Genomic DNA, 26,758 nt, shown 5'->3' on the forward strand with positions numbered 1-26,758 from the left:
AGTTCCAATATTGATGTACTCCCTTTACAGAAACTTTTATTCCCCTTTATTCACAAGCCATTGTTCTACACAGAATTCGTCATAAAGAGCAATCATTCGACAATAAAGGTTCTCCCTTAGTACTAAAAATCATGCTACTACGTAATATACAGAGACCAGTCATTTTAACATGACATTACCTTCACTTTAAATGCTCTCATGAGACAGGGTCAATCAGTTTTACGCAATCTCTTGTGCACTTTTCTTAACTTATTTATAACTCTAATATATATGGACAATTTTCAATTATCTCTTATTAGGATAATGTTTAATATTTCTGTATTAGTATTCATACGAATCTGTTTAATGAAGCAACTTTATAATTCAGTTTTCAAGTAAAAGTATCATTTTTAAAAAAAAAGTAAACACTCAATGTAGAACTGTTTCACAGTTATAAAAATTGCTTCGTAGTGTCAGTAGAGATAGTAAAGACTATAGAGTGCAATACGTAAGATCATTGTTTAAAATTAAACAATTCAAATTTTTTAAATATAATTTTAGTTAAAATTCGAATATGAGTTTCTGTTTCGCATTCTTGATTCTTGGAAAGGTCTCAACGGCTATCAACAATTCTAAATAAGTAGTTTGCGTAACAATGGACAATTACAGTCAATTTAAAAAAAAATTTAATGCATTCAGAATCTCTCAAAACTCCCAGAAAACATTTTGTTTCTTTCGTAAGAAGGCTATTTATTTAGTTATTTTTAATCAAAAAACGCTTACTTCCGTTTTCACCAGAAACGGGGAGTGACGTGATTATTCACGAACTGACTTCACACGTGTCAATCTGCCGTTCACTTACAATCGCTGTGCTGTGAAAGCCAATACGTTCTTGCTTTCATTTGAATTTTCGTAATTTAATCCAACTATTTTAGATGGTCAATAATTCTCTGTATAAAAAATTGCACTTAATAAAAATGTGGGTTTAATATAACGTATTTTTATAATGTTTAATTAATACCCCTGAAACATTGTTAATAGTTGACAAAATTTTCCAGCTCTGAATATTTAAGAATTTTTTAGCTCAATAAAAAAAAGTGTGCGGTATTGCTTATTAAATGATGCGTTATAAATATAAAATGACTTCGTTTTTTTCATTTTTTTTCTCATTTTTTTAACCATATTAATCTTTGTGTACTTTAAATTCATTTTGAAGATTTATTTTCATCTTAAATGAAAGAAATGTTGGATCAATTTTTTATGTAGAATTAATAGTTTTATATTTAAAAATGTAGGAAAGCTTAAGTTATTGATAATTTTTATTTATTTATTCTAGCGTAAATTCAAAGCATGTAATTGTATTCATAGCAGTAGCCTCTTATAAAAAACTTGTGATCCCAGCAAAACTTTAAATTAATTCCTTCAACAAATAAAAAATTAAAGTTAAAAGAAACAAAATTTATATATTCCAGTAGATTTTACTAACTTTATTTTAATTGCCTTAATCTATGTTATAAGAGTATTTGAAATCAAGCATATGCACTTATTTAGTTCTTTATTACAGAAACAGGAATTAAATTTTATAAATGTATGTAAAAATAATTTTCGGCCATAACAAAGTTTCTATTTACTCAAAGAATAAAAATATTGAGAAAAAATATCAACATTACTGTTTATTTTTAAATTATTTAATAAATAATAAAGAATGTGCATTAGAATTTCTTTCCATTTTGTATAAGTTAATTTATTATTATTGTTCTTTAGCTTTAGTGAAACAAAAACTTCCAGCTTACTGATATTCTCTAAAAAATTTGGGAATTAATGAATTAATGAGATGTGAATAAATGAGAAATTAAGTGAAATTTTAAGTATGACTAGATTATGGTGATGATGATGGTCAGATATATTTCAATGGACTAGATTCTTGAAAGTGTTTAAGTTTTCGGCTATACCGAATGTTTAACTTGAGATTTTTTCAACTATTTTAATTAAATTTTTTTAACTAAAAATGTATAATGTATCAAATTTACTATTTTAGAATTCTTCATTGCAAGCACTGATAAATAGTTTGTAAAAATAACGAGGGAAATGAACAATAACCATACTTTGTAAATACTATATTGCAGAAAAAGGAATTAAAATTTATATCTCTCTATTCTAAAAAAAAGTTTTTGCAGTTAATTTTGTCCCCTGAAAAACTTTTTAACTACGTGATGAAAATCTAAGATTAAGGAATCAATTCATTCAGAATCTTTCAGGGAAGACATTTAGGGCATTCAAATCTTTTACATAATTTTAAATTTTTATTTATTTTAGTTTTAAAGCACGATTTTGCAGTTAATAATGAAGAATAACCGCCGTTCACAACAGCCAATCACATGTCTGAAAACGGCAAGCTTAAAAAAGCGATTTACAAGTCTGAATTTTCTTTTTCAGAGATGCAACCAATCACAAAATAGTTAGAATTTCATTCTTCAGTTTTACAACATCTCAACTTATTTCGTATTGATATATTGATTAATCTGATTATTTGTTTTCTAAAACGTTAATTCGTAAGTTTAATCTGGTTTTAAATCTTAATTCGATTTGTTTATTTACAAGTAATGCCTAAAAAGAAAAGACCTAACATTACTAAAAAGTCGCAACTCAATGCGAAAGCTAATCGAAAGCGGGAAAAACGTAAACTTCATAGTATAGAAGAAAATAATGCTCTTTTGCTTATACAACCTAATGATGATTCAACTAACAAAAAAAAAGTTAAACTAACAAAGGTTGAGCTAAAAGAGAATGTGTGTAATTGCTACACAGTCGCAACAACATCGACTTTCATTTGCCCACATCAAACCAGACCTGTAAATACAGAAAATGTGGTTGGAATGCACACTGTACCAATTCGCTTTCGCAATGTTGACAATGATATGGACCAAAATCCTAATCCACCTATTTTAAAATCAAAACAACATGAGTTTGCTGGTGATTTATCGAAATTGTTACCTATCAAAGTGGCAAAACATAGTCTTGGCAAAATGTTTTCAAAATGCAGTTATTGTGGAGCTTTGAGATTTGCTTCTGCAAAAGGGCGCTCTGTTAATTCTTGCTGCCATAATGATAACATACATATACCTCCGCTGCATGAATATCCTTTATTTTTGAAAAACTTACTTCTTTCTGATGAGCAAGAAGCAAAATTATTTAGGCAAAATATCCGTGTATACAATTCATCATTTGCGTTTGCCACTTTTAGTGCTAAATTTCTTCAAGATGAAAGCAGAGGTCCACCGTTGATAAAAATTCAAGGACAAGTATATCACCATGCGACAACATCCCTAAATTCAGCAACCAATGCTCCAAGGAATGGACAAATATATATTTATGACAGTGTTGAGGAGGCTATTAAACTACGCATGAATTTAGACAATCTTCAGTTGNATATATATATATATATATATATTGAATTAAATGTGTTAAAAATATATTCATTTCTTTGGGACAAAGTCTGTATTATTGTGATTATCATTTTTTTTAAACAAGTTTCATATTAAGATTATATCTGCACATTGATGTTAATTTCTGACAATTTTGGCTCATTTAGAGAACAAATAGGACATAGAAGGAACTGTAGTCAACGAAAAAAAGTGACATTGATATTGACACACTGCTTATTCTGCATTTAAGAAAATTAATTCTTTTCGATGATAACAGTTAATATTCAGTTTAATATTGAAATATATGAAATCAAAGCATTCTTGGTTTTGCGAAGCAAACCAAGCAAGAATTGCGAAGCAATTCTCCGGGGGTTGGCGAGCGTCAGCGAGCAGGGGGCGGAGCCCTCTAGTATTTAAAAATAAAAATAATTTCTAACTGTAACAAAATTCCTATTTACGTAAGGAATAATAAATTTAAGCGTTAATGTGTATTTAAATATTTAATACATAGTAAAAAAAAGATGGCATAAACTGCATTAGTAAATATTTACTTAAAAAGGAAATCCTTCAACTCTGGTAATAAATAAAAGAAGCAACATTAAATTACATTATTTGAATTCTTGAACATTAGCCCATAGTATGTAAAGATGATGGACTGATATTTTTCAGTGGACTCGATTTATGAAAATACTGATTTGTTTTAATGCAATAACGGATTATAAAATCATCCTTCCTATATCTAAATGTATACTATTTCTATCCAATCTGCGATTTATTTTAATTAAGTAATTAAGCTGTAATGGAGCATTATTTTAATTTAGAAGAAAGTGGAATAAAATAGTATTTTCTATGAACTTTAACATCACGGATTTCTTCCGAAAAGAAATGTTGTTTCGCTGTAAAGCGCTGCATAATCATTTATTCAGATATTTTAGTGATAAATAACAGCGTTTCAAGTTTTAAAATTTTTCTTTCATTTTGCACACTCTCTTAAAACCGTAAATTGAATTCACAAAATTTTTACTAATAATTCACAAAGGATGTTCAGGCGATATACGTGATATCAAAACTAAAAGATCATTGAAATAGCCTTAGCAGATGGAGACGGCACGTTTCCATTCAGCACATGTGACGTCATAACCAATCAGAGATCGTTTTTGATGGCATCTCTTACGGAGGCCTTTTGGGGTAATTTAAATGTTTATTAACTAAATAGATTAACATTTGCCGAAAAAAAACAATCAGTTTTTCGGTTTCAGGAGAGAATTTCCTCTAAGTTAGGTATATAAAAAAGAATTATGATATGCTGTAATTGTCCATTGTGTCAACGAAAAATAAATGCTAGATCCTTAAAAATCTCAATTTCACAACAGTTATTCTGTTTTAAAAGTAATCATATTGTTTCACTGAGAGACGCGATGGCACAGGGGATAGAGCGTTCGCCTTCCAATGAGATGAACTGGGTCCGAATCCCAGCAATGACTGGTCGATAATAATTCCGCATCCTGCTTGCACCGATCACAGTGCTAACATGAAATATCCTTAGTGGCAGACGGATCATGGGTTAGAGTCCCCTTGACGTCAGGCTAACCGTGGGAGGTTCTCGTAATCTTCTCTATGTAACGCCAATGCGAGTTAGTGCCAACAAAAAATATCCTTTATGAAGGAAAGTTCTCTCAATACTGAATCCAGGAGTTCCCTTGTCTTGTGAATTGGGTTCAAAATTACAAGGCTACGTAGTTGAACATTAGTAGTCTTAAACCCAAAAATTGTGTCTGCTGTTCAACGATGGTTATAAAAAAATGTGATCTCTGATAAAAGTAGTGAATAAGTGCAAAATATAAATGCTGGATAATAGATCCTTTCCCTCTATAACTCGGACGCGAATTGATTAACCATTTATTGGTAACTTATTACACAGTATTTTGATTGAAATATTTGTAATCTGAGCTATTTTATTACATATCTGCCTAACAATTTCGTTCGAAAACTGAAACAACATGAACTTTTAATGATGTTACTTTTAACGAGTCATTCATTTACCTGCACAGAAGGCCATTATCGTAGTCACTGGGATAATTAGGGCTAGCAAGAATGAAATGTTTGCTATCAAATACTTGATCACATGATGTTGACGAAACGGCTGTTGTAGTTGTTGGACATTCTCGCTGCTTTAATGTCACTTCAAACCCTCTGTCGTTAACTGTACTATCAGAATGGAAATGCACAGTAATCATTTCTGTCTTGAAGGAGAAAATTCCTGCAAATAGAGTTACACATTTTTAATAGTGCGTTTTTACTTCAATTTAAAGAATTTGGTACTTGAGTTGGTGAGATTAATAGTTTTGAAGTTATAAGGGTTCTCTTATTAATTAGCGCATTTCAAGGATAGTACTTTCTTTATTCTGTTCCATCTTTTTTTCATCTCAACTTTTTATATATTAGTGTTTTTTAATCTTGATTGGTTTAATTTGATTAAGCAAAACAAATACACAGGAAACAATACCTCACTTGTCCGTATAGCAATGTAGGATACGCTTATACACAAGAGCAAGTACAAAATTTTACTTTTTGTGCATCTTTTAACTTCTAAACTTTTTAAATAATCGTTTCGGAATTCATATCATTTAGTTCAACTTAAACAAAAAATGCATCAAAAAACATATATTACATGTTCAAATAGATAACAAAGGAAAAAGTATACTATAATATGACAAAAATAGCTCTTTTTGAACATTAAACACTTGCAATTTCTGAACTATTTGTTCTACTGACTTGTGTATAGTTTCATTCTGTTCAGCATAAAAAATACATCGACACATTGCAGCTTTTGTTTAGATAGCAATGCTAGATCTGTAAACCAATACAAGTACAAAAATGCACCTTTTGTTTATAAAATCCTTATAACTTTCAAAGTATTAGTCCGATTGTCTCAAGATTGGTCTCATTCAGTTCGCTCACGTAACAATCACTCATAAGCAATCACTCAAAAACGTAAACAATCACTCACTTTCCTGGCTAGAAGAAATTCCATTTCCCCCCTCAAGTCACCCCCTTTTCCTCACAAAAGGGAAGTGTGCAGATTAGAGAAGAGAGTATTCAGATATATGAATATTATAACAAAGCCTTCTATGAAAAAGATCTAAATAAATTTTTCCTTAGAAAAATTCTAATTTTATTGGACTATATAATTGGTCGTGGTATTTAAATAACTGAGTATGAAAAAGCCGTCAAATTTAGCTATAAAAAGATTCATTTGACAAAACCATATAAAAGACTGTTGTAGCCTGAATGGTTTTGCAGCGAAGATAGTTTGCAGAATACAGCAAATTATACATTTCTATCTACTTTCGTTTTTCTTTTATTGATTTTCTTAAATTTCCGGTAAATATTTGACCATATGAATACTTACTTTTATTTCCTGCTGTAGTGCTACCACAAAATCTATGGCCATCTACTTCAAGGTAATCAAATTGACAGCTTTCTCCGACTTGGATATGGAGGCTGTGGATTGTAATTTCTAACTCACAATATCTGGGATCTGCTCTCAGCACCATCCATCTGCAATCAACATCAGCTGGATAAGGTTCTGGAAATTTGGGACTCCGAATCGAATCTTCGACACTCGTGATGGTTCGGTCACAATCTCCAGCAGCTTGTGCCTTTCGCTGTTTATTTGTGTCATTTGTGGCCGTGTCATTGCAATCTCTCTGCACGGCTGAAATGTGAAAGCCTTTGTCACCTTTAGATGAATCTGTTTCGAAATGGGCTATGATTTCTTCTTTTTCTCCAAATGAGTATGTTCCTAAAATAGAATGTTCCGCATTATTGAAGTTATTTGAGATACGCTTTGTTTAGACATTATAAAAGATATGTTATGAATATTTAGAGATATTGTAAATTAAATATTTTTTTGTTCTTATATACTGTATGATAATTAATTTTCTATTTAAAATATATCTCGGATTGTCATGGGACCAAGATTTCAGGATCGTTTTTGAATAAAGGTTGAAGAGGCTGTAATCATGCAATATTTTGCCTAAACCCTATATAGAAATTATACAACTTATTCGATCTCTTATAACCATTTCACAGCTCATACTGCGCCTACATAGTCTGCTCGAGTTTCAGCAACTTTCTTTCCTTGATCGGATTTATATTTTATAAAAAAAATCTATCAACTTCTATTGGATAAAAATATAGGTATTTCAATATTAGTCTCTTAGTGAACGTTCCTCCAGGACTTCTGTTCAAAAGAAAATTATTGCATGGGTTCAGCGTTTAACTGAAGTTGAAAATACTTTAGTTGCGTGATATTTTAGGCACAATAACCTCCGACCTGATATTTTATGAGTAAAAGCTGTTAGTCCTGGATTCATTAAATGCTGAATTCTAAATTAATGCATTCTTCGTCAGTTAACCTAATAAAGCATCGAATTTTAAGTTTTTACAATCACAGAAATAGTTGTATCGCCATAGCTGACTCATATAACGCCATCACTGGTCGTAGTTCTGTTTCCATAATTCATTACATTGCTTTTGAAATTAAAAAAAAGTTGTACTTTGTGTAATAAGAAACTATTTTGATTTCCTTATGTTGGCTACTAATTTTCTTTTAAAATATGTTATGGGATAAGTTCTTGTTTTTTTCTTAATAAGGAGTACCAACTCGCTCCACTATGTGAGTAACGTTTATCTGTGATAGCAAAATTTAAGTTAGAATGTATGATTCTCAGTTTAATAAATTTGTTTTCACAGTGATTTTGTCCTCTACTACAAGCTAATTTCTTAAATGCCAGTGGAAAATACTACTACGATCAAATTATCCTGAGATAAAGCTTTTGAAGTAATGTCAAAATTGACCAAACTTCAGGAAGCTTTAGTTTTTTAATTTTTACCACTTTAATGACTTTGTTGGACATGTAAGGGATGCCATCCTGCTATATACTGATGTTCTTAGCCATATTAACCATAGACATATAATTTCTCTGAGCTTTAGACCAATCTTGTTTCAGGAGAGATATGGCACCTGTGTCATCCAGAATTTTATGTAAATAATAAAACAAAAATAATAATAAGAGAAAGTTGAAACAAACTTGTCATTCCACTTTCAATTGTGCCGCAAAGACGTTCTTCAGCAATATGAAGAAAATCATTTTCACAGACTTCACCTTCCTGCAACTGAAAGTCCAAAATGGTAACGACTAGATCACACACAGAAGGAGAAGCTTTTAATATTCTGTATTGGCAGTTAAGATCATCTCCATAGGCATCAGTTGGATAACGGGGACTTTTCAATTCGAATTCAGTCTTGCTGCAAAAAAAAAAGAGAATGATTTATAAAATCCCCACCATTTTAAAGCAATCAACATGTTAAGGCTTAGTTCTCCATTAAAAACCCAATATCACGCCAATGCCACGCCAAAAACATGAAATTTCTATTTTGGCAACTGACAGATTCGTATTTTAATGCCTTCAACATAGTGACACTTCACAATTTTCAGCAAGCTATTGTAGAACATTTAGAGGAAAAAATTCATAGAGGGAATTGTATGTTTATTTGTTTGAAAAGATATTTCAATATTCGACGTTTTTTTTAATAATAAATGACACTTGATTTTATTAAATGCGCTAAAATATCATTCAACACGGCTCAGCTTGCCATTTAATTCTACAATTTTACGAAACCATTTCTTTTAGAGAAAGTATATTTCAAAATTCATTTTATTTAGTTAAGTTATCTTGTTTATTTTTCGATCCCCGAAATAAGAAATGGACGGTTTGTTTTTATAATTCTTTAATTTGTAACTGAAAAAAAAAGATTTCTAAGCTAAATTACTTTGTTTCCAAAGAGCATTCTTCCTGTGGACTGGCCAACGAACGTGGATCACACTCTTCTTGTTGAACGTGAGCAAAAAAACCTGAACCGGATACACTGGAATCTGAATAGAAAGAAAGCATCTTTTCCGCTCCTTGAAATGGAAATGTTTCTGAAATAAAGAAATCAGATTGATTGATCAGTTTGCAGTTTAATATAGCAAGACATATTTTTGCAGAGATTCGAAACAGAATTGACACCCGGTGTCTGAGTGGTCGCGCTCAGGTTCCACAGGTTCTGGATTAGATCCTCGAGCCGGGCTAGGTTAACTCACCCTTTCATCCCTTCAGTGGGTCGATAAATGAGTACCAAGCATGCTTGGGAACTAAACACTGGGGGTTCCGCGTTTGGCTGATCGCCTAACGGGAACGCTCCTGCGCCCCAGAGCCCAAGGTCAAGAAAACTGAGATGGGCACAGTTGGCCTTGGCTCTCTATGGGCTGTCGCGCCGCTGAGTTTAGTTTAGTTTAGTTAGATACAGAATTAGTAGTTACTCATTTAGTCATTGGCATTTAGCGTCATGTTGGATAATTGGATTTGGTTATGTAATTAAACACAGTTGTTGCCTGTCTTTTCTTTTTGAGCAATAAACTTTGGCTTCAAGGCCACCAATGAAATTAGCCAACGTTAACCAACGTCAAAGCCAACGTTAGATATTAGCATTTTTTCAAGACAAACTTATAGTATTTATAGATAAAAAAATTTTGAAGTCATTATTTTTAAATAAAACTTTAAACATTGCTTCAAAAAAAGAAGAGTTTTATTTACATTAATTTATTTATTCTTTATTTTGCTTCGCAAAACTAGTGTTACATAATGAGATAAATTTTTTTACAAATATACGTGAAAGGATGAATAGAAAAGAAACATTTTTTACACTCCTTGGAAAGGAAATGCGTCTGAAAAAAACCCAGATCGACTTATTTTGCAATTCGATAATAAGACATATCTTTGCAGACATTAGATACAGGATTAGTAGTTGCTCATTTAACTATTTACATTTAGTTTCATGTTAGACAATTGGATTTGTTGTGTAACTAAGCACAGATGTTGCCTGTCTTTTCTTCTTGAATAATAAACCTTTAATCATTGCTTCGAAACCGAAATTTTTTTTTCTGCAAAACTAGTTTTGTATTCAGATATTAACTTGTATTTTTTCGTTCACAAATATAAGTGAAAATGAAACTTTTATAATTTATGGAATAAAAATTTATGGAAGTCATATTATTTTCCTAATTTTTTTTTGCTATTATTATCATCATAGGTCTACCTGCAAGAATTACATATTCTAGGAAACTAATCACAGTTTTTAATCATTTGTATATTATGGCATTAGACAAATGGTTTTGAAATGCAATAAAATACAATTACTGCATACAATGAAACAAATGGTCTTCGTGTGCCTTTTTAATGAATACTTTTTCTTTTCATTTTTCCTTGTTTTTTGTTTCAGAATAATGAAAGTTCGACGATCTTCCTTTCAAAACCATTGCATGTTGCAATACAAAACTAGTTTTTGATTTTGAATCTTTTAAATTTATTTTGCATTCTAATATTTATTTTTTGCTTCCTCAATTTAAAATGAAAAAAACATTTATTGGAACAGTTAATATGCTAAATTTCTTTACTTCCTACCAATATTGCAAGTGTATTTAACTCAAAAAAGAATTTCGGAAAAATTTAACTCGGAAGCTGCTGACCAGAAGAATTCTATATAAATAGCTAACAGAAGAATTTTTCCGCACATCTCTTTCGACAAATAAATAAATAAATTAAACTACCATTATAATATTTTTAAAACATATAATTATGCCAAACAACAAGACTTCAAAACTCATAAACACAAATTACCCATCTACTTTTATTACTTTCATGTCATTTACAGTCATTTTCCCTTTTTTCTAAATTCTCTCGCATAATTTGTTTAATGTTATTAGTTCCTGGAATTAAATCTTAGAAAAGTTCTCGTTCGATGATGAGAGAAACTACCTCCTAAAACATACGTACAATCATCGAAGCATCAAATGAAAATCTTACCTTGGCTAAGCAACCTTTAGATTGCCCATCAAAATGGAGTTCTTTCGGGCCATTGATTTCGTTAAATAAATGACGTGTGAGGTGCGTTTCATTCTAAATGAAAAGAACAATTTGTTCACGAGTACTTCCCAAAACCCAGAAAACACAAAGTTATGAATGTAACCGCATATTTTCAAAACCATCTTTTAACAATCCGCTGCGCGTCGGTGAGCATGATAAACAGAGAAAGTTTCTGGTTTCGTTTTTTATCAAAATAGAAGGTTTCGCCGAGTTTCGTCTAAAAGAGAAAGTTTTGTTTATTTAGGTGGAATGTGTTTTTTCTTCTGTTGAAGATATTTTGCAATTATAAATAAAATATAATAGATCATCATATGTACTAAAATCCAGCGTATAAGAAGCAAAGTGACAGTCAGGATGTACGTCCCCTGTAATCCGGTTGTTGAACTATATGTATGGTTATCTCATGGGTTGGTTATGGTTATCATGCACGTTTAAGTACGGTAAATCTATATACATTATTCAGTCACATTAATGTGACCACTACCTACTTTCGACGTCAACGTGAAATAACCAATCACAGAAGGCAGGTAGCAGCATATTACAGTGGAGTGTATATAAAGGATGTCCTAGGGCATAGGAGAGCATTTCAATTGCTGGCGTAATGCAGAAACGTAGCGATTTATCCGACGTCCAAAAAGGCAGGATTATTGACTTTCGGCCAAGGGTAGAAGAATTTCGGAAACTGCTAATTTTGTGTACTGTTCGCGTGCCGCCGTGGTAAAAGTATACCGTGCATGGCAAAATGGCACTATCCAAAATAAGCGGTTTGGCACGTGTGGTGCACCACGAGCTATAGATGACAGAAGCGAACGAAGGCTATGGAGATGCGTTCGGGCGAATAGACGTGCAACTGTTGAGCAACTGACCGCCCAGATGAACCAAGGGGCTACCAAGAGTAAGCCTAATTGACTCTCTTCCCGCACGCCTCGCAGCTGTCCGCTCTGCCAAAGGTGGTTATTTTGGCTTTTGACAGGTGGTCACATTAACGTGACTGGACTGTATATATGATTTCGTACGCTGTTTCCCTCCAACCGCAATCATTTTCTTCCTTTCTATCTCAAAATATGTTGCAGATTTAATCAACATGGAAGATATAAAGGTATTCTCATAGAAATATCTTCATTAATAGTACAGTACTGTATATAAATAGTGAAAAAATGGAGAACAAACCAACAATAAATAAGAAGATAAAGTTTTTTAACTCCTCCCCATCCCCAGTAGGGCCTTCTCCCCCTATGTATATTCTTTTTCAAGGTGACATTTCTCGGTAAGTAAAATTTTAATCCTGTTGATGTGCCTTAACTCCCCTAGAAGTTTACATTATGGCTATCGAGGCTAGCCTTCTTCCCCTATGTATATTTTTTGGCATGGTGGCTTTTCCGGGTATGCACAATTTTAATCCTGTTGTTGTGCCCTAACTCCCCTAGAAGATTTTACAACATTTATATGAATTTTACGTAACATTACATTTGTGCATCCCCTATTGTATATAATGGGTTAAACTTTTCAACGAAAAATAGACTGAGAATGTCATTTTTAAATAAAAACTGCAGTTTGGAGAGAAAAATCAGAATGATTGATCGCAGATTTGAAATCAGAGATACAAAAGTATCTAAGATCTGTTAAAAAAAAACAAACCTTACAGAACAAAATAAGAAATTTGTTCACCAGTTTTAGTAAAACAAAAGTTACTTACGGGTTGTAGCGTCTTCCAGTTTACCACAGAATTTACGATCATCCACTTTGAAATAATCATTTTTGCAGTTGACACTTTCCTCTAAACTAAAAGTAGCGAAAGTAACTTTCAAGGCGCATACTCGTTTACTTGATCTGAGCACTCTGTACGTGCAGTTGGAGTTGTCGCTATAATTACCGGGATAATCAGGACTGCGAATGAAAAATTCTTTTTGGTCGAATGTTCTACTACATGAAAACTCAGGAACTGAAAAATAAGATATGGATATTAAATAATAAATGAAGTCACTATTAAAGTTTTATTAGGTTTCAATTTATTAACTCGCTTTTCAATCAGCGAGAGTGGTACCTTACAATTGAAACTTTAAACCTCTTATGATTAGCCAGATCACTGAAATTTATATTGGAGCTTTCCGACTACCTACACCCATCAAGTTTTAATTGCTTCCTTTCCAGTAAAAGCAGATGTTATAGCAATTTTAATGCCAATTAGATTTATCTTCAATCCAAATCCTGACTTCTTTTCAAATCGCCAGAGTTCTTAGATTTCAAATAGAGTAATGAGCCGTATGCTACTACAAATTATATTAAATAATTAGTGTCCAAATTATCTCCATTTTACAGCCAATTGAAATTTCACCCTTTTCCTGAACTGGCGAATTTTTTACTTATAACAGTTATGCATATATTTTTTATTTAATGTTTATATTTATTAATAACGATTTTGACCACCACTCCATATAAAAAAGGATTAATAAATATCCATACATGTTTGCAGTATTTTTTAAGCACAGTAAATGTTTGCATAGTTGATATAATTCCTGCTTACAACTGCAACATCAATTGAAACATCAATCTCTACCATAAAAGTTAATCGTAACCAGAAAGCGTAAAAAACGGCAAAAAATATTTTAAAAATTGATTACTATTAATGCAGTTGTTAAAAAACTACTTAAAACTAGTTGATCAAAAAAAAATAGCAGATTACAAATTGTCGATTTAAAATAAATAAAATTTAATTTCTATCAAACCAACGATGAAAGACGTACATAGTTAGAATTTTCATTCTAAAATTAACGTAAAATAACCGGCAACAGTCTCTCCATTCAATTAATCATCCATTATATTTTTTTACTTTTATCGTTTTGAAACCTTTCACAATTAGTATGGTTAAAAAAAAGTAAATACAAGTCTATACAGTTTTGTAACTATTTACAATTAGCATGGTTTTAAAACCGCAAAAATATAATTTAACTAGACATTGGATTTGAGTAATATTAGGTTTGTCGCTAGGTAATAGATTTTGGATTTAGGTTGCGGTTGAGTTGGGTTTTGCAAAATGAGCCCTGGAACTAAACTTAATTAGTTTAACTGCTAGTGTCATCTATCATGAGAGGTGGGAAATACTCGACTTTTTGTAATAAGCAGCTCTGTGTTGCTACTATCTATGCGTGAAAGAGAGTTTCGTATCCTAATATACCAGGGTCACTAATTAGAGAGTGCAGGACATTGGAAACTCTTTACGTGTTAAAGAAATGGAAAAAATATTGTGTTGTCAACGCTGGGATTCGAACCCCCCTCCCGTTCAGCCAGTTAAGTGATCAACAGATGAGCCCTCTCGACAATAGTATGCACACAGCTGCAAGGAACAGAGTGGTTTCATAAGTTGTGTTTAGTTGGTACAAATAAAAGTTTTAATGTTTAACCGCATTAGGTGAAAACAGTCAAGAAATAATTTTTCTCACGTTTAACAGTTTGAATACCACACTTTCTTTATGTTTATATGACTATTTTGGTTTAATATGGCAAAATATCAATTAAATAAATTGTTATTTAATGATTTTTTTCACGAGAAATTTCTAACAATGTGGAGTACATCACATTTGAAAAGCACGGTGAGAATTTTCGGCGGCAAAAGAAATAGATGCATCCTGCCTTTTTCGATTTAAGTCTGCCAAAAATAAAAAAAGAATTTTATTTTATTTTTCCTTCATGAACTAACTTGTTTCGCAGTTCTTCGTTGACCCCTTGCTGCCTGTTCTGAACGCATGACAATATTATCTGAAATCCATAACGGAAGTTTTGAAACCACTCACGAACTAAGATAATATCCAGACCAAGTTCAAATTGAGGGATTATAAGTCTTGTGTTGGCTCTCCGCTCTACCGTTGTCCCTAAAATAATATATAAAGAGCAAATTGGCTGGGAGTTGTTCCGACAACATGAAATTACCCCTTTGCGGGACCACAATATCATTCACCGTCACGAACTTATTTCTTCCCCTTTCAGTGTTATTATAGTGTGATATTAAAAGAATATTAAGTTCAACTTTCGTAGAACTATAACTTTGCAGTTGAAACTTATATGCATTTGAATGATCTACAATTTTGCTTAATGTTAAAAAAAAAACGGTACACTATTTGATTATAATAAAATAAGTTATATTTTACAATTTTATAAATAATCAAAAAAACATAAGTCAATTGTTATAATTATAGGTAAAAATAAAATTATTTGAATGTTACAACTACACTTTGAAATAAAACTAGTTAAATGATACAATTATACACTATTTAATTATTATAAAATAAGTTAAATGTTACAGTTTTATACGTAATCAAAAAGACTTAAGTCAATTGTTATAGGCGTAAATAAAGTCATTTAAGTGTTAGGACATTGGAATAAAATTAGTTAAATGATACAATTATACATTGTACTATAATTTGTTAAATATTGCAATTAGACATTGTAATAAGATTAGTTTATACTCGCAATTATACATTGTAATAAAATAAGTTAAATGTTGTTATTATAGGTAATAATAAAATAAGTTAAATGATATAATTATAGGTTATAATAAAATTAATCAAGTGTTACAATCATGCATTGTAATAAAATTAGTTAAATGTTACAATTATACATTGTAATAAAATAAGTTAAATGTTCTAATTATAGGTTATAATTAAATTAGTTAAATGTTCTAATTATAGGTTATAATTAAATTAGTTAAATGTTACAATTATAAATTGTAATAAAATTAGTTAAATATTACAATTATACGCTGTAATTAAAATTAGTAAAATGTTACAATTATACATTGCAACAAAGTATGTCAAATGTTACAATTATACATTATAATAAAATAAGTGTCACAATTAAAAATTTAGTTCAATGTTTCCAGATTTAACATTTTAAGTGCATTTTTTTTCAATTCAGCTAAAACTTCAGCTATTGTGATTATATTATAGGTAAAGTGATCGAATATTTACATGAGCATAATATAAATATAAGTATAAAATGAGTTTTTTTTCTTCAAAGAAACGCATAGCCAGAAAAAAAGTAAAAATACAATTTTATTTACTTATGTTCTGTAAAATGATACTTATTTAATTAAATTAATTTCTTAATTTAATCATGAATTTTCAATTTAACTTATGATTATTATGTTTTTTTTTAAAATTTCTATTGATTTCTTCTCTAAACTATTGCTATTTCATTAATTCCTCTTTAATAGCAATTTGAAAAATATATTAAGGGTGATGTTATTGAAATATTTCCAGAAGATTGGTGTTTATTTTAAAGAGCTTTTATTATTAAAGAAGCGTATTAGAATACGTGAAAGAGAGAAAAATGTTTGGACATTTATTTAAAATCTTTTATGTAAGAAAACTGAGAGAGTTCCCATGATCAAGTCAACAGATACTGAAAAGTGCTGTTGCCAAAATATCCAACTTTTTGAATGATTTATCAAGGAAATTAAACATCATAATAGTCCCTATTTGAAAAATTAAGGCTAAGTTTGGAATGGAATTTCTGAGTAAACCAAGGCATAACAAGGGCCATTGATAATTATTTTTCTTTATTTCAAATATTCAACTTATATTAGTTCAAAATGTTACAGACATTACCGTATTTTAGACTATTAGTATTCCATTGGTAAATTATTCTAAATTACTTTTTAATAAGTGGTATCAAATAATGGTCATTATTCAGAAACAATTGAAAGCACTTATTCGCACTTTGCTACAATGAATCGTTATATTTAATTTATCCAACTTACTTCCTTTATTACCATCGAATATTTAATTCTACGGAATAGTTATACCAAACAGGATGAGAAAGGCGTGCTCTTACCTTTAGCTTCAGGAGTGCAGATAGTGATCTGACGAATCCTGATATCGAACCCTGATCTGGTGTTTTGATTGTCGCTAACGAACCTTATAGTTGTGTCATTTTCAGCAAACATAAAGACTCCTGCCAAAGACATTAAGGGTTCAAGTTAGATTACTTTCATTAGAATGCACTTCCGGAATATATTATTCACTTCAGAAGAGAAAATAAATGAAATAAATAAGTTCAGTTGAATAGAAAAAAAGTGGATTAAAAGAACGTAAAAGAATTGACTTAACGATTCTAAACAAAACAATTCTAAATAGAATTTGTAGAATGTAGAAGTAGGATTAATTAAAGAGAATTCAATATTGGTCCTTTTCGAACAAACCAATTTGGATACATATATAACTTTTTGTAAACAAAAGTATTTCTTCTGTTCACTACTATGAACATACACTCCAACTATTCGAAAATTTCCTTAGTTTCAGAAAAGAGTTTTTCCTCGTGGTAGCAAAAGTAATATATTAATATTTTATTAAATTAGAATTAAGAGAATTTTGTCTATTACTACATATGAACGATAATCAGGTATATATAATCAGGTATATCAGGAAGATCCGCTAATCTCAAACCAGTGAGACAGGAAAGACACATGCGACTAAAAATGCAAAAAATGGTAACTCTTTTTTTATTTCAATTTATGTAATCTATTCAATTTTAAAATCGTAACTTCCCTCATTTACATTGCAAATTATTCATATTTAAAACAAAAACTTTCTTTTCATTCATTTTGAATACTAAACTGAAAGAAACATGCTTGAAAATTTAGCTAAATTTAATCTCTATGAATAAATTTGTGCTTTTTATTATACACCACATTTTACATTTTTAGTCACCCGTGGGATCCCAGTTAAGATTAATCAGATCAGTAAGTTAAGTTAGAAAAAATGTTAGGTTCTCCTGTTTCTATAAAAGCAATCTAAAGTTTGTCTTCAAAATTTCAACTTTAGTTAACTACTAACGGGAAAAAATATTTTTTCAAGTATATTTCGCAATATTTTGGTGAGCATGACCAGAGATTCCAACTGCTTTGGATTCGACAAATTGTTTTAAGGAACCTTAGAGGACTACAAACGAAAATTTGCAGATTTCGGTTAATATTGTACACTTTTTAAAAGGCTCATCTGTAACAAACTGTAACAAACATGCGTATCACGTAAGCCTTACAATTAGTTAGAGGTAGTGATGAGTAAAAACCATATAAATTTAAATTACTAAACCAAAAATCATACATTACAAGACTAACATTAAAAAATATTTATCCGCTGACCAGAGCAAGTTGGCATCTCTGGATATGACTATGAGAGGTATTTTCAAGTGTCACGATAAAAATTATTTTTTAATAAAACCAATTTTTTTTTGCATAGAAGAGAACGTAAGTACCAAAAAATGGCCATTCTGAGTTCTTTGTGTGGGTTAAATGTATTGAAAATACTTTTGGACATATTTATTTTTGATAGCCATGCGAATAGCTTTTATTTGAGATTTAGACTATTAACTTTTGAGAACAAACACCGAAGATATAGACAAAAGTGCAATAAATAAATAAAGGATCCTGGAAATTATTGTTTTTGGACAAATTGTACTGGTGGAAAACGGCCTCTCTCCAAGAAAGGCATTCTTTTCTAAAAAGCAATCAAAATTTGGTGGGGGCTCTAAGTTTTTGTCATTGCATGAAGCTGCCCCTGAGTGTCTTTTATAAATAAATAGTATTAGATAACAGCACAGTACGCAGAAGTATCTTATCTCCTTCATTGAAACCATTGTACCTTAATTAACTAACTGTAAAAAATGGCGAAGTTACTAAACATTAAGAACTAAAACCTTTAAAATAATGCTGAACAGTGTCTGTTTTTTTTGTAACAGTCCATCCAAATGCAAAATATTCGCTTTGCATTCGCTGTTATTGAACCCGTTTAGCAACCTTACTTCGACAATTTAAAAAAATAAGTAATTTTAATGTTACGACCGGACCTGGTCAGGTCACGTAATCTAGTGCAAAAGTGCCTCGACCTGACTAAAAGCGTTACTAGTCAACCTGGTTTGGTTATCAAAGTTGCTATGATGTTAAAATTTTTTTAAATGATGGAAAAAAGCTGCTTTAATTAATTTTTATCCACACAAAAAAAACTTTAAAGAAAATATTAATGTGTACAAAAAGCTTAAGGAATGTAATGCTCAAGTGGAAGCTAAATTTAAACAACTTGAGAAGCCTTAACAGCAATTTTCTAACCACATTTTGATTTTTTTTCTGGATATAGTCAATTTTTTTTTTTACTTCATATTCGACGTTGAACACCCACCCATCTTTGGGTTTGTGGCAATCAATTTTCAACTCCATAGTCTGGTAAATTTACACTCAGCCCTGAAGACAAAAGAACTCCTGGATCAATCATAAAAATTATTACATTCTATGTATACGAACATCACAGTGATTGTAAATGAATAAATTATGTTTGAATATTGATCTGGATTTGTATATTTTTTATTAATATTTCTAAGTTATGTCATTATTTTTACATTTCTTAAATTACTTCAAATTTATCATCTCCATACGCCAATGTAATTAATATTGGAATGTTTCCTTAATTAGAGATTGGGGGTTGACCAATCCGATATTTGTCTACTTTTTTAGATAAATTTTTATTTGTGAAAGTATTTCATTTCTAAATAGTAAAATAATTTCAAAATACATAGTAATAAGAATTTGCTTCAGCCTAAAATTGAAATTCCGTCTTATTTTCTCTTTAAAACATTAGCGGTACTAACTCTATAGCATCTGTTGGTGCTTTAACGAATGAAATGCAAAAACAATTTTAATTTAACATATATCAACTTGAAGAAAGAAAAAACTTTTATATGAAAGAAAATATTTTTAAAGCACCAAAAAGTAGAGAAAGTTAGCATCATTATTAAATATTTATAAACAAAAGAGAAGATAATTTAAATCAAATTCATATAAATCAAATTATAATTTAATTATTTAAATCTATAAAAATTAAAAAAAAATATTTTTATTTTAGATGTGTTATGTAAAATATATTTATGTATATTACATAACACATCTAAAATAAGAATAGTTTTTTTAATTTTTATAGATTTAAATAATTAAATTATAATTTGATTAATATAAATTTGATTTAAATTATCTTCTCCTCCTGTTTTTATAAATATTTAATGATGATGCTAATTTTGTCTGCTTTTTGGCGCTTTAAAAATACTTAATAATGGTGCAACCTTACCCTGATTTTTAGCACTAAAAAATAACAAATCATGGTGCAATCTTCCTCCACTTTTACTTCCCTTCAAAACACTTATTTTTGGTGCAACCTTTCGCTGGTTTTAGGTTCTCTCAAAATACCCATTTTGGGTGCAACCTTCTCGCGCTGTTCGGAGTTAGTGAAAGCACCAATATATAGTAAAACTGAGCACCACTTTATGCAGCCAACAAATGAATACCAATGCTTGGCGCAATATAGCTCGAAATTTTTCACAGTGTACTAAATTCTTAATATATTAGTATAACTTTTCCAGCGTTTTTTGCTTTCGCAAGAACTGCTCTGTTCATACGTTTATTATTATAATATGTACTCACGCACAGCTCCGTCCGCAATTTTTCCGCACAATCTGCTCCCATCTACTTGTAGATAATCATAAGTACAGTTGTCACTTGGCTCCAAGTCAAATCCTTGAAACGTCAATTCTAGTCCACATACATTCTTTGACATCCTCAGGATTTTCCAATCGCATTGTTGATTGGAGGGATATTGTACGGGATATCCTGGACTTTTGAGAGAAAACTCAGATCCCATCAACATTCCACCACAGTTTGAATCTGTATATATATAAATTTTAATTTCAGTAAAATAGGACGAAATAAATTGAAATATGAAAAAAAAGTAAAAACAAATGCATTAATTGAAATGAAAAATAAACTAAATATAATTATATGTCTTGTTCACATATTTTGAAGTAATATGTAATATTTGGAAGTAATATTAGTAGTATGTAAATAAAATAGAATTAAATTGTTACATTTAAATTTGAAACAGTTCAAATGTTTGATAGAAATGACAGCTTGCTTTTCTTTGTGGGGAATAATATTTTAGTGGTAGCAAAGTTTATACATTAATATTGGTTTAGAAAATTTCATTAGGATTGATTTTGCCGACTACTATACATAAATAGTTAAGACATTTATATATAATGGCATTTACAAGTCAGCCAACTTAAACGCATTTTTCCGAAAAGTTTATTTTCATAAAGTGGCAGTAAAATTTATGCTTTCTTTTTATTTCGCCAAAATTTTAAAAGTGTCACCCCAACTACACTGGTCAAAGTAGCTTGTTACATAAACTTTTGAATTTTTCAAGTGAAGAGGTGTAAAAAATAATTTTAAATCAAATTTATTAAATAAAGAGTGACAAATTAAAACATAAAATTTGCTACCACTGTAAATTTTTTTTTACAAAGTGCAGAAAATTGGCAGCTACATAAACTAAAAATTTTATTTCTGCTTATGACTGTAATGCAATTTTAATTTTACTATCGCTTAGGAAAATCTCCCTCGATAACATAAAAAGTAGGTAGGCATGCATTTAGTTTTAGTTAGTTTGTTGTAAGAATTTTAGTTATTATCAGAACTGAGTCTGCAAAATTTCGAGTCTAATTTTCTACCTCTAAATAAAATATTTTGTCCAAATTGGAGCAGTTGGCATCCCTGTGCACCTAAGGTTTTTGTTGTTTTTAATTTGTCCCCAAACTTTCGTGTTTCGAGAAAAAGTGCAAAATTATTGTGTTAAATTAAGATGGTATTTTTATCTAACCACTATCACTTTAGTTTTTTCGAAAATTACTGTATTAAAACTGTTTTGAGCATGTTTAAAACAACTTGAGTACATTCGGAAAAACTTCATTATTAGAAACAGGATAAATTAGTATTGTAAAATCCTATACTCATAGCTGCCAACGAAATTTATCTGAGAGCCTGAGGCCATCTACGGCCTTATTCCCATTTCTCTTAAAGTTTTAACTTTAAGGTGGTACTTTCCGGTAACCGAAATTGGAGTGATGCTCATAGTTACCACCATTTACCAATTTCTCTTAACCTTTTTTTTTTTTATTAAAAGCGATAGCAAAGTTTGTGCTTTTTCATTTCAAATCTTGAATTTATAAATTTAATTTATAATGACTTTGACCAGCGCTACATATAAATAAATGATTGTTGCTGTTGTCGTAGGCCATTAATGCAAAGATTGTTCTTGTTTTCCAGTGGCACCAAATATAGCTAAGAATTCGACTTCTGCCATACTCATACGTCACACCCGTTTATAGGGCGGACCTATTCATAAATCCTTACATTCTTTCACAGATTGTATTTTTGACCTGAATCAGCAAACAAGCAATCTCCAATGCAGTATTCCCACAGGTATAATTTGTTATGTGGACAGGGAGGACTTTGTGTCACGGCAGATGTAACATAGAAAAAGCATAAATAAGAATCCTGAAAATTATGCCTGACAAGTGGAAAAGTTTGGCGAAATTTAAAAAAAAATTGCTCAAAGCTTTAATGTTTTTACTCTGGTGTTCAACTACTTATATAAAAATTCTTTAGCAAATATCGTTAAAGTTATCAGCTAAGCGTTAACCCTTCACTGTGGTCCGTTTCCAAACCAAGTTGACATTGGATTTTTCCCCTAACTCCTTTATAATTTAGCATTGAAAACTGTTTTGTACCTGTGAAAAGGTGTTTACTTTATGGAAAATTAATTAGTCACCAACATGCTCTAGTTTCAATGTTGAAGCACGTGCTGTTTTCCTGTAGTTTCATTATTTTAGCGCCTACTGCCATTTTGGCAAGAGGGAAAATTAATTTGTTGTTTATTATTATAATTTGAAGCTTCAGTCATTTCATTTCTTATATTTCAGTTTTTATTTTTATTTTTGATGATTTTGTGTTTATTATTGCAAAGATTCGATTGTTCAAGTTGGGTATCTGGAAATTTATAAAATTGTACCACTTACTAATACCAGCCAGCCTACCTGGTGAAACCAAGCGAATTTAAGGCAGAGGGCGTGTTTCTTGTTTTTCAGTGGCGCTATCTATGGCCAAGAATGCGACTTCAGTCACACACTCGTCATAACCCGTTTACAGGGTGGATACATGCATGCATCTACCCATTCATCCACAGATCGTAAATTTGACCTGAACCAAAGAACGATCAATCTCCAGTTCAGTACCCCCAGAGGTGTAATTTGTTGTGGGAACATGGAAGACTTTGTGACCATACAGATTCAGCTTGCACCAGGGGAGTCTTCGGCCGGCTGGATTCGAGCCTTCATGAGGACAGTAATTCAAGTTCGCGAGGACGGGAAACTCACGTTCGTGACGACGGGTCACTTGATTTTTCACTAACAACTTAATAAAACTATTTCCATCTACCATATCAATTTGAAGCTAAATGGGTGTGTTTTGCAGTGTTTAGTATGGAAGTTAATTTATCAATGTATGCCTTAATCCTTTTCGATGAAGTGTAGCCAGTCTCACAATATTAATTCAACAAATGTTACAAACCATTAGAAATGTAACACTAAATGCTTTTAAGCGTTTAAGATGTATTATTCTTTAAACTACAAAGAGTACTATATGTCGCTTCATTTGAAATGTATTGCCTAAAGTCAAAGTTGCTTATGTCCTGCCTGACTAACATTTCCAATCGAAATTGTCTATTCCGGAAATATTTAAAGGAAATATGAATAAAAAATTAACGCATTCTTTAAAATTATAGGAAAAAACTTTAATGAAAGTACATTCTTATCATGCAAATTATATAAAAATTGACGTTTCATTTTATCTAAAATTACTTATAAAAACCTTCCACACAAGAGGTTTTATGTTAATTTTATTAACTGAATAATACTGTGAAATGTTTTTTTTTTGTAAGTAAAAGAATATATGACTTGCAAAACTAATTATGTAGTAAACCATGGAATAGAATAAACATTTTTCGCAACTTTTATGTAAACAATAGAGGTTCGAGAACAATGCGGGAATAACAAAGGGCAAGCATACGTTTCGTGTGTTCTTTTTCATTATCATTTAATGGTTGTTCTAAGAAATTAAGAAATATTAACCTAAATGAGAAATATACCGTTCTCGGTTAATAAATGTTTTTAGTCGTTTTTAAAATTTTTTAAATTTTATGAACAATTAACAAACGCCAATGTATTTCCTGTTGCGAATGCTTTTATTGAGGTATTATTTGCCAGCATATTTGAGATAGGAGTCAGTACTATTTCTCAATTTTATTTGTTTATTTTTTGTGGAAAGAAAAGGAAAATGATAATTTTTGATGATGAAATAATTATGCATTTCTTAATAACAGAACAACTAGTTTAATAGTTTGACTTTAAATTATTTCAGTGTTGGTTTCATTCAATTAATTTAATTTCTTATTAAGACCAAAAATGTTTTGCACTCTAAAAATGGATACTAAAATAATGCACCAAAATAATTAAAAATGGTATGTCTCAAGTATTTAGCACCATCAGCTTTGATAATAATCAAAAAATTGTTTTGAATTTAAACAGAGTTCCCGCAATCCTTAAAATTTTTAATATAAATTTCATTTTTTAAGTTTCCACTTTATTTAGTGGTCTGGTAGGGCATGGTTTTTATATAGATATATGCTTTTTTTGAAAAAACCAACATTTAATTGGGTACATAATTGGGGGTAACAATTAATTAGGTACTAATTTCAAAATATTTAATAAGGGGCCTAAGGTCCATATCTGTCTTGATCAACCCCCACTTGCTCATTGAAGTTTAGTACCAACAACGAAACATTCAGGCTAATAGTCTTCCTGTTTTGGAATTAGGAACAGGTTCCAAAACTGGATCTTTCGAGTTTAGACAATAAGCATAATTTTCTTTAATTTATGTTAAACGAGTGAGATTATTGTTTTTAGAAAAACTCAAATTAACCGAAAACTAATTAAACTAACCAAATTAACCAATGAATTACTTTTTAAAATGCTCTAGGGATTCAAGTCTAAACAAATGTTATTTCAATGAACCCAATGTTTTCTTAAAAGGCCGATGAATTTTGGTGAATTTCACAGGAAGAATAATATTCTAAAGATAAGGTCAAAATCAAGAGGAATTTCTCTACCCACCCATGTAAAGAAAGTAAGTATTGGAGAGAGCGCCATAAAAGAAATCAATTTTCCTGATCACTCAACTGTGTCACAAAAATATCAGGACAGCATTATCAAAATACCTGACCTCACGTGTTTGGTGAAAGCTTTTTCCGCCTTCAAAATGTATAACACGGCTGCAGGGCGTTTCTTAAGGAAACATTGGTTTTTATCATTTAAAAATTCATTTTTCATAAAGATGTAATTTCAACCTTTTTTTTTTCGAAAAAAATTTACTTAACCCATTCCCTGTCAAGAGGAGCGTAAAAGCAAAATTTTGTAGAGGAAAAAAAAACTGGCGTTATGAAAAAAGTTGAAAGATCAATTATGTCTAAAATAATTGGATATTTTTATATTATATATTTCCAATGTCCACCTGGATAATCAGGGACTGCTCTAGAAATGCGGAGTCCCTAGGCACAGAACTGTCAGGGGCCCTCCTGATTATTACTTGAAAAATAATTTAAAAGTTGTCAGATTACGAAGCGTTTTTAAATTATTAATAACATAAGTAAATTACAATAAATTAGTAACTTTTAGCTTATATTTATTTCAGTTTTTTTTTACCTCATAGTTTTAATAGGTAATTCTTAAGGAAAAACATAGAAAAAAGTATTTGTATCATTTAGGGGCCCCCAGAAATGGGGGGGGGACTGGCCTGGGCCTCTCAGACTTCATGATAAATCAGGAACTGCGGATATTGTCATTTGGGTATCAGGTTTGTTGACCACTCCTTCTGGGGCACCATATTAGGTGGGCCAATGCTGCTCCCACAGGTAAGAAGGACAAATAAGAAGAGAAGGATAGAATATCCATGCCAAATCCGGGATTCGAATCTGGGACCTTTCTGACATGAGGTCACTCGCTGATCACCATAGAAGCCGGTCGGCAAAATTTTTATTATTAGCTACCAAATTTTGGCTCTATAAAATACAATGAAATATTTCAGGTTGATATAATTATATTTATATTATAGTTACATTACTGTTGAAATGAATAACTTAATTTTACAAGTAGATGCTATGAATGAAATAACTGAGCCAAGACATTTTTTTCTTTTGAAAAGAAAAGTTATGTACGAAAAATGGGAGCATAGCTGCCTATCAGGATAAAATTAATTCATTATTCTGTCATACCATAGATACCTCCGTTGGTCCTAGCAGCATAACATGTCAGGATTGCTAACACATGGAAATAAACAATAAATAGTAGCTAGCGTTTCTTAGCCCTCTGACGCAGAATTTTTATTGAACATATTTTTAAGATTTTATTATTTTGTATTAATTTAGGTCAAAATAAGTGAAAAATATTATACT

General features: G+C 30.7%; 1 protein-coding gene across 1 annotated transcript in view; it reads right to left on the reverse strand.

The window, feature by feature from the left end:
• LOC107451418 (cubilin) overlaps nt 1-26,758 on the reverse strand; it is a 97,211-nt gene that overhangs the window by 53,543 nt on the left and 16,910 nt on the right. Inside the window, exons 3-9 of the mRNA XM_016067495.3 lie at nt 20,842-21,081; nt 17,208-17,327; nt 13,075-13,320; nt 9,244-9,394; nt 8,501-8,718; nt 6,817-7,209; nt 5,448-5,664 (exon numbers count right to left, since the gene is read on the reverse strand). Of these exons, the coding sequence (XP_015922981.2) occupies nt 5,448-5,664; nt 6,817-7,209; nt 8,501-8,718; nt 9,244-9,394; nt 13,075-13,320; nt 17,208-17,327; nt 20,842-21,081 (1,585 nt within the window). The remainder of the gene's footprint in view (nt 1-5,447; nt 5,665-6,816; nt 7,210-8,500; nt 8,719-9,243; nt 9,395-13,074; nt 13,321-17,207; nt 17,328-20,841; nt 21,082-26,758) is intronic.

Source organism: Parasteatoda tepidariorum, chromosome 8, assembly GCF_043381705.1.
Source record: "Parasteatoda tepidariorum isolate YZ-2023 chromosome 8, CAS_Ptep_4.0, whole genome shotgun sequence".
Lineage (NCBI taxonomy): Eukaryota > Metazoa > Arthropoda > Arachnida > Araneae > Theridiidae > Parasteatoda > Parasteatoda tepidariorum.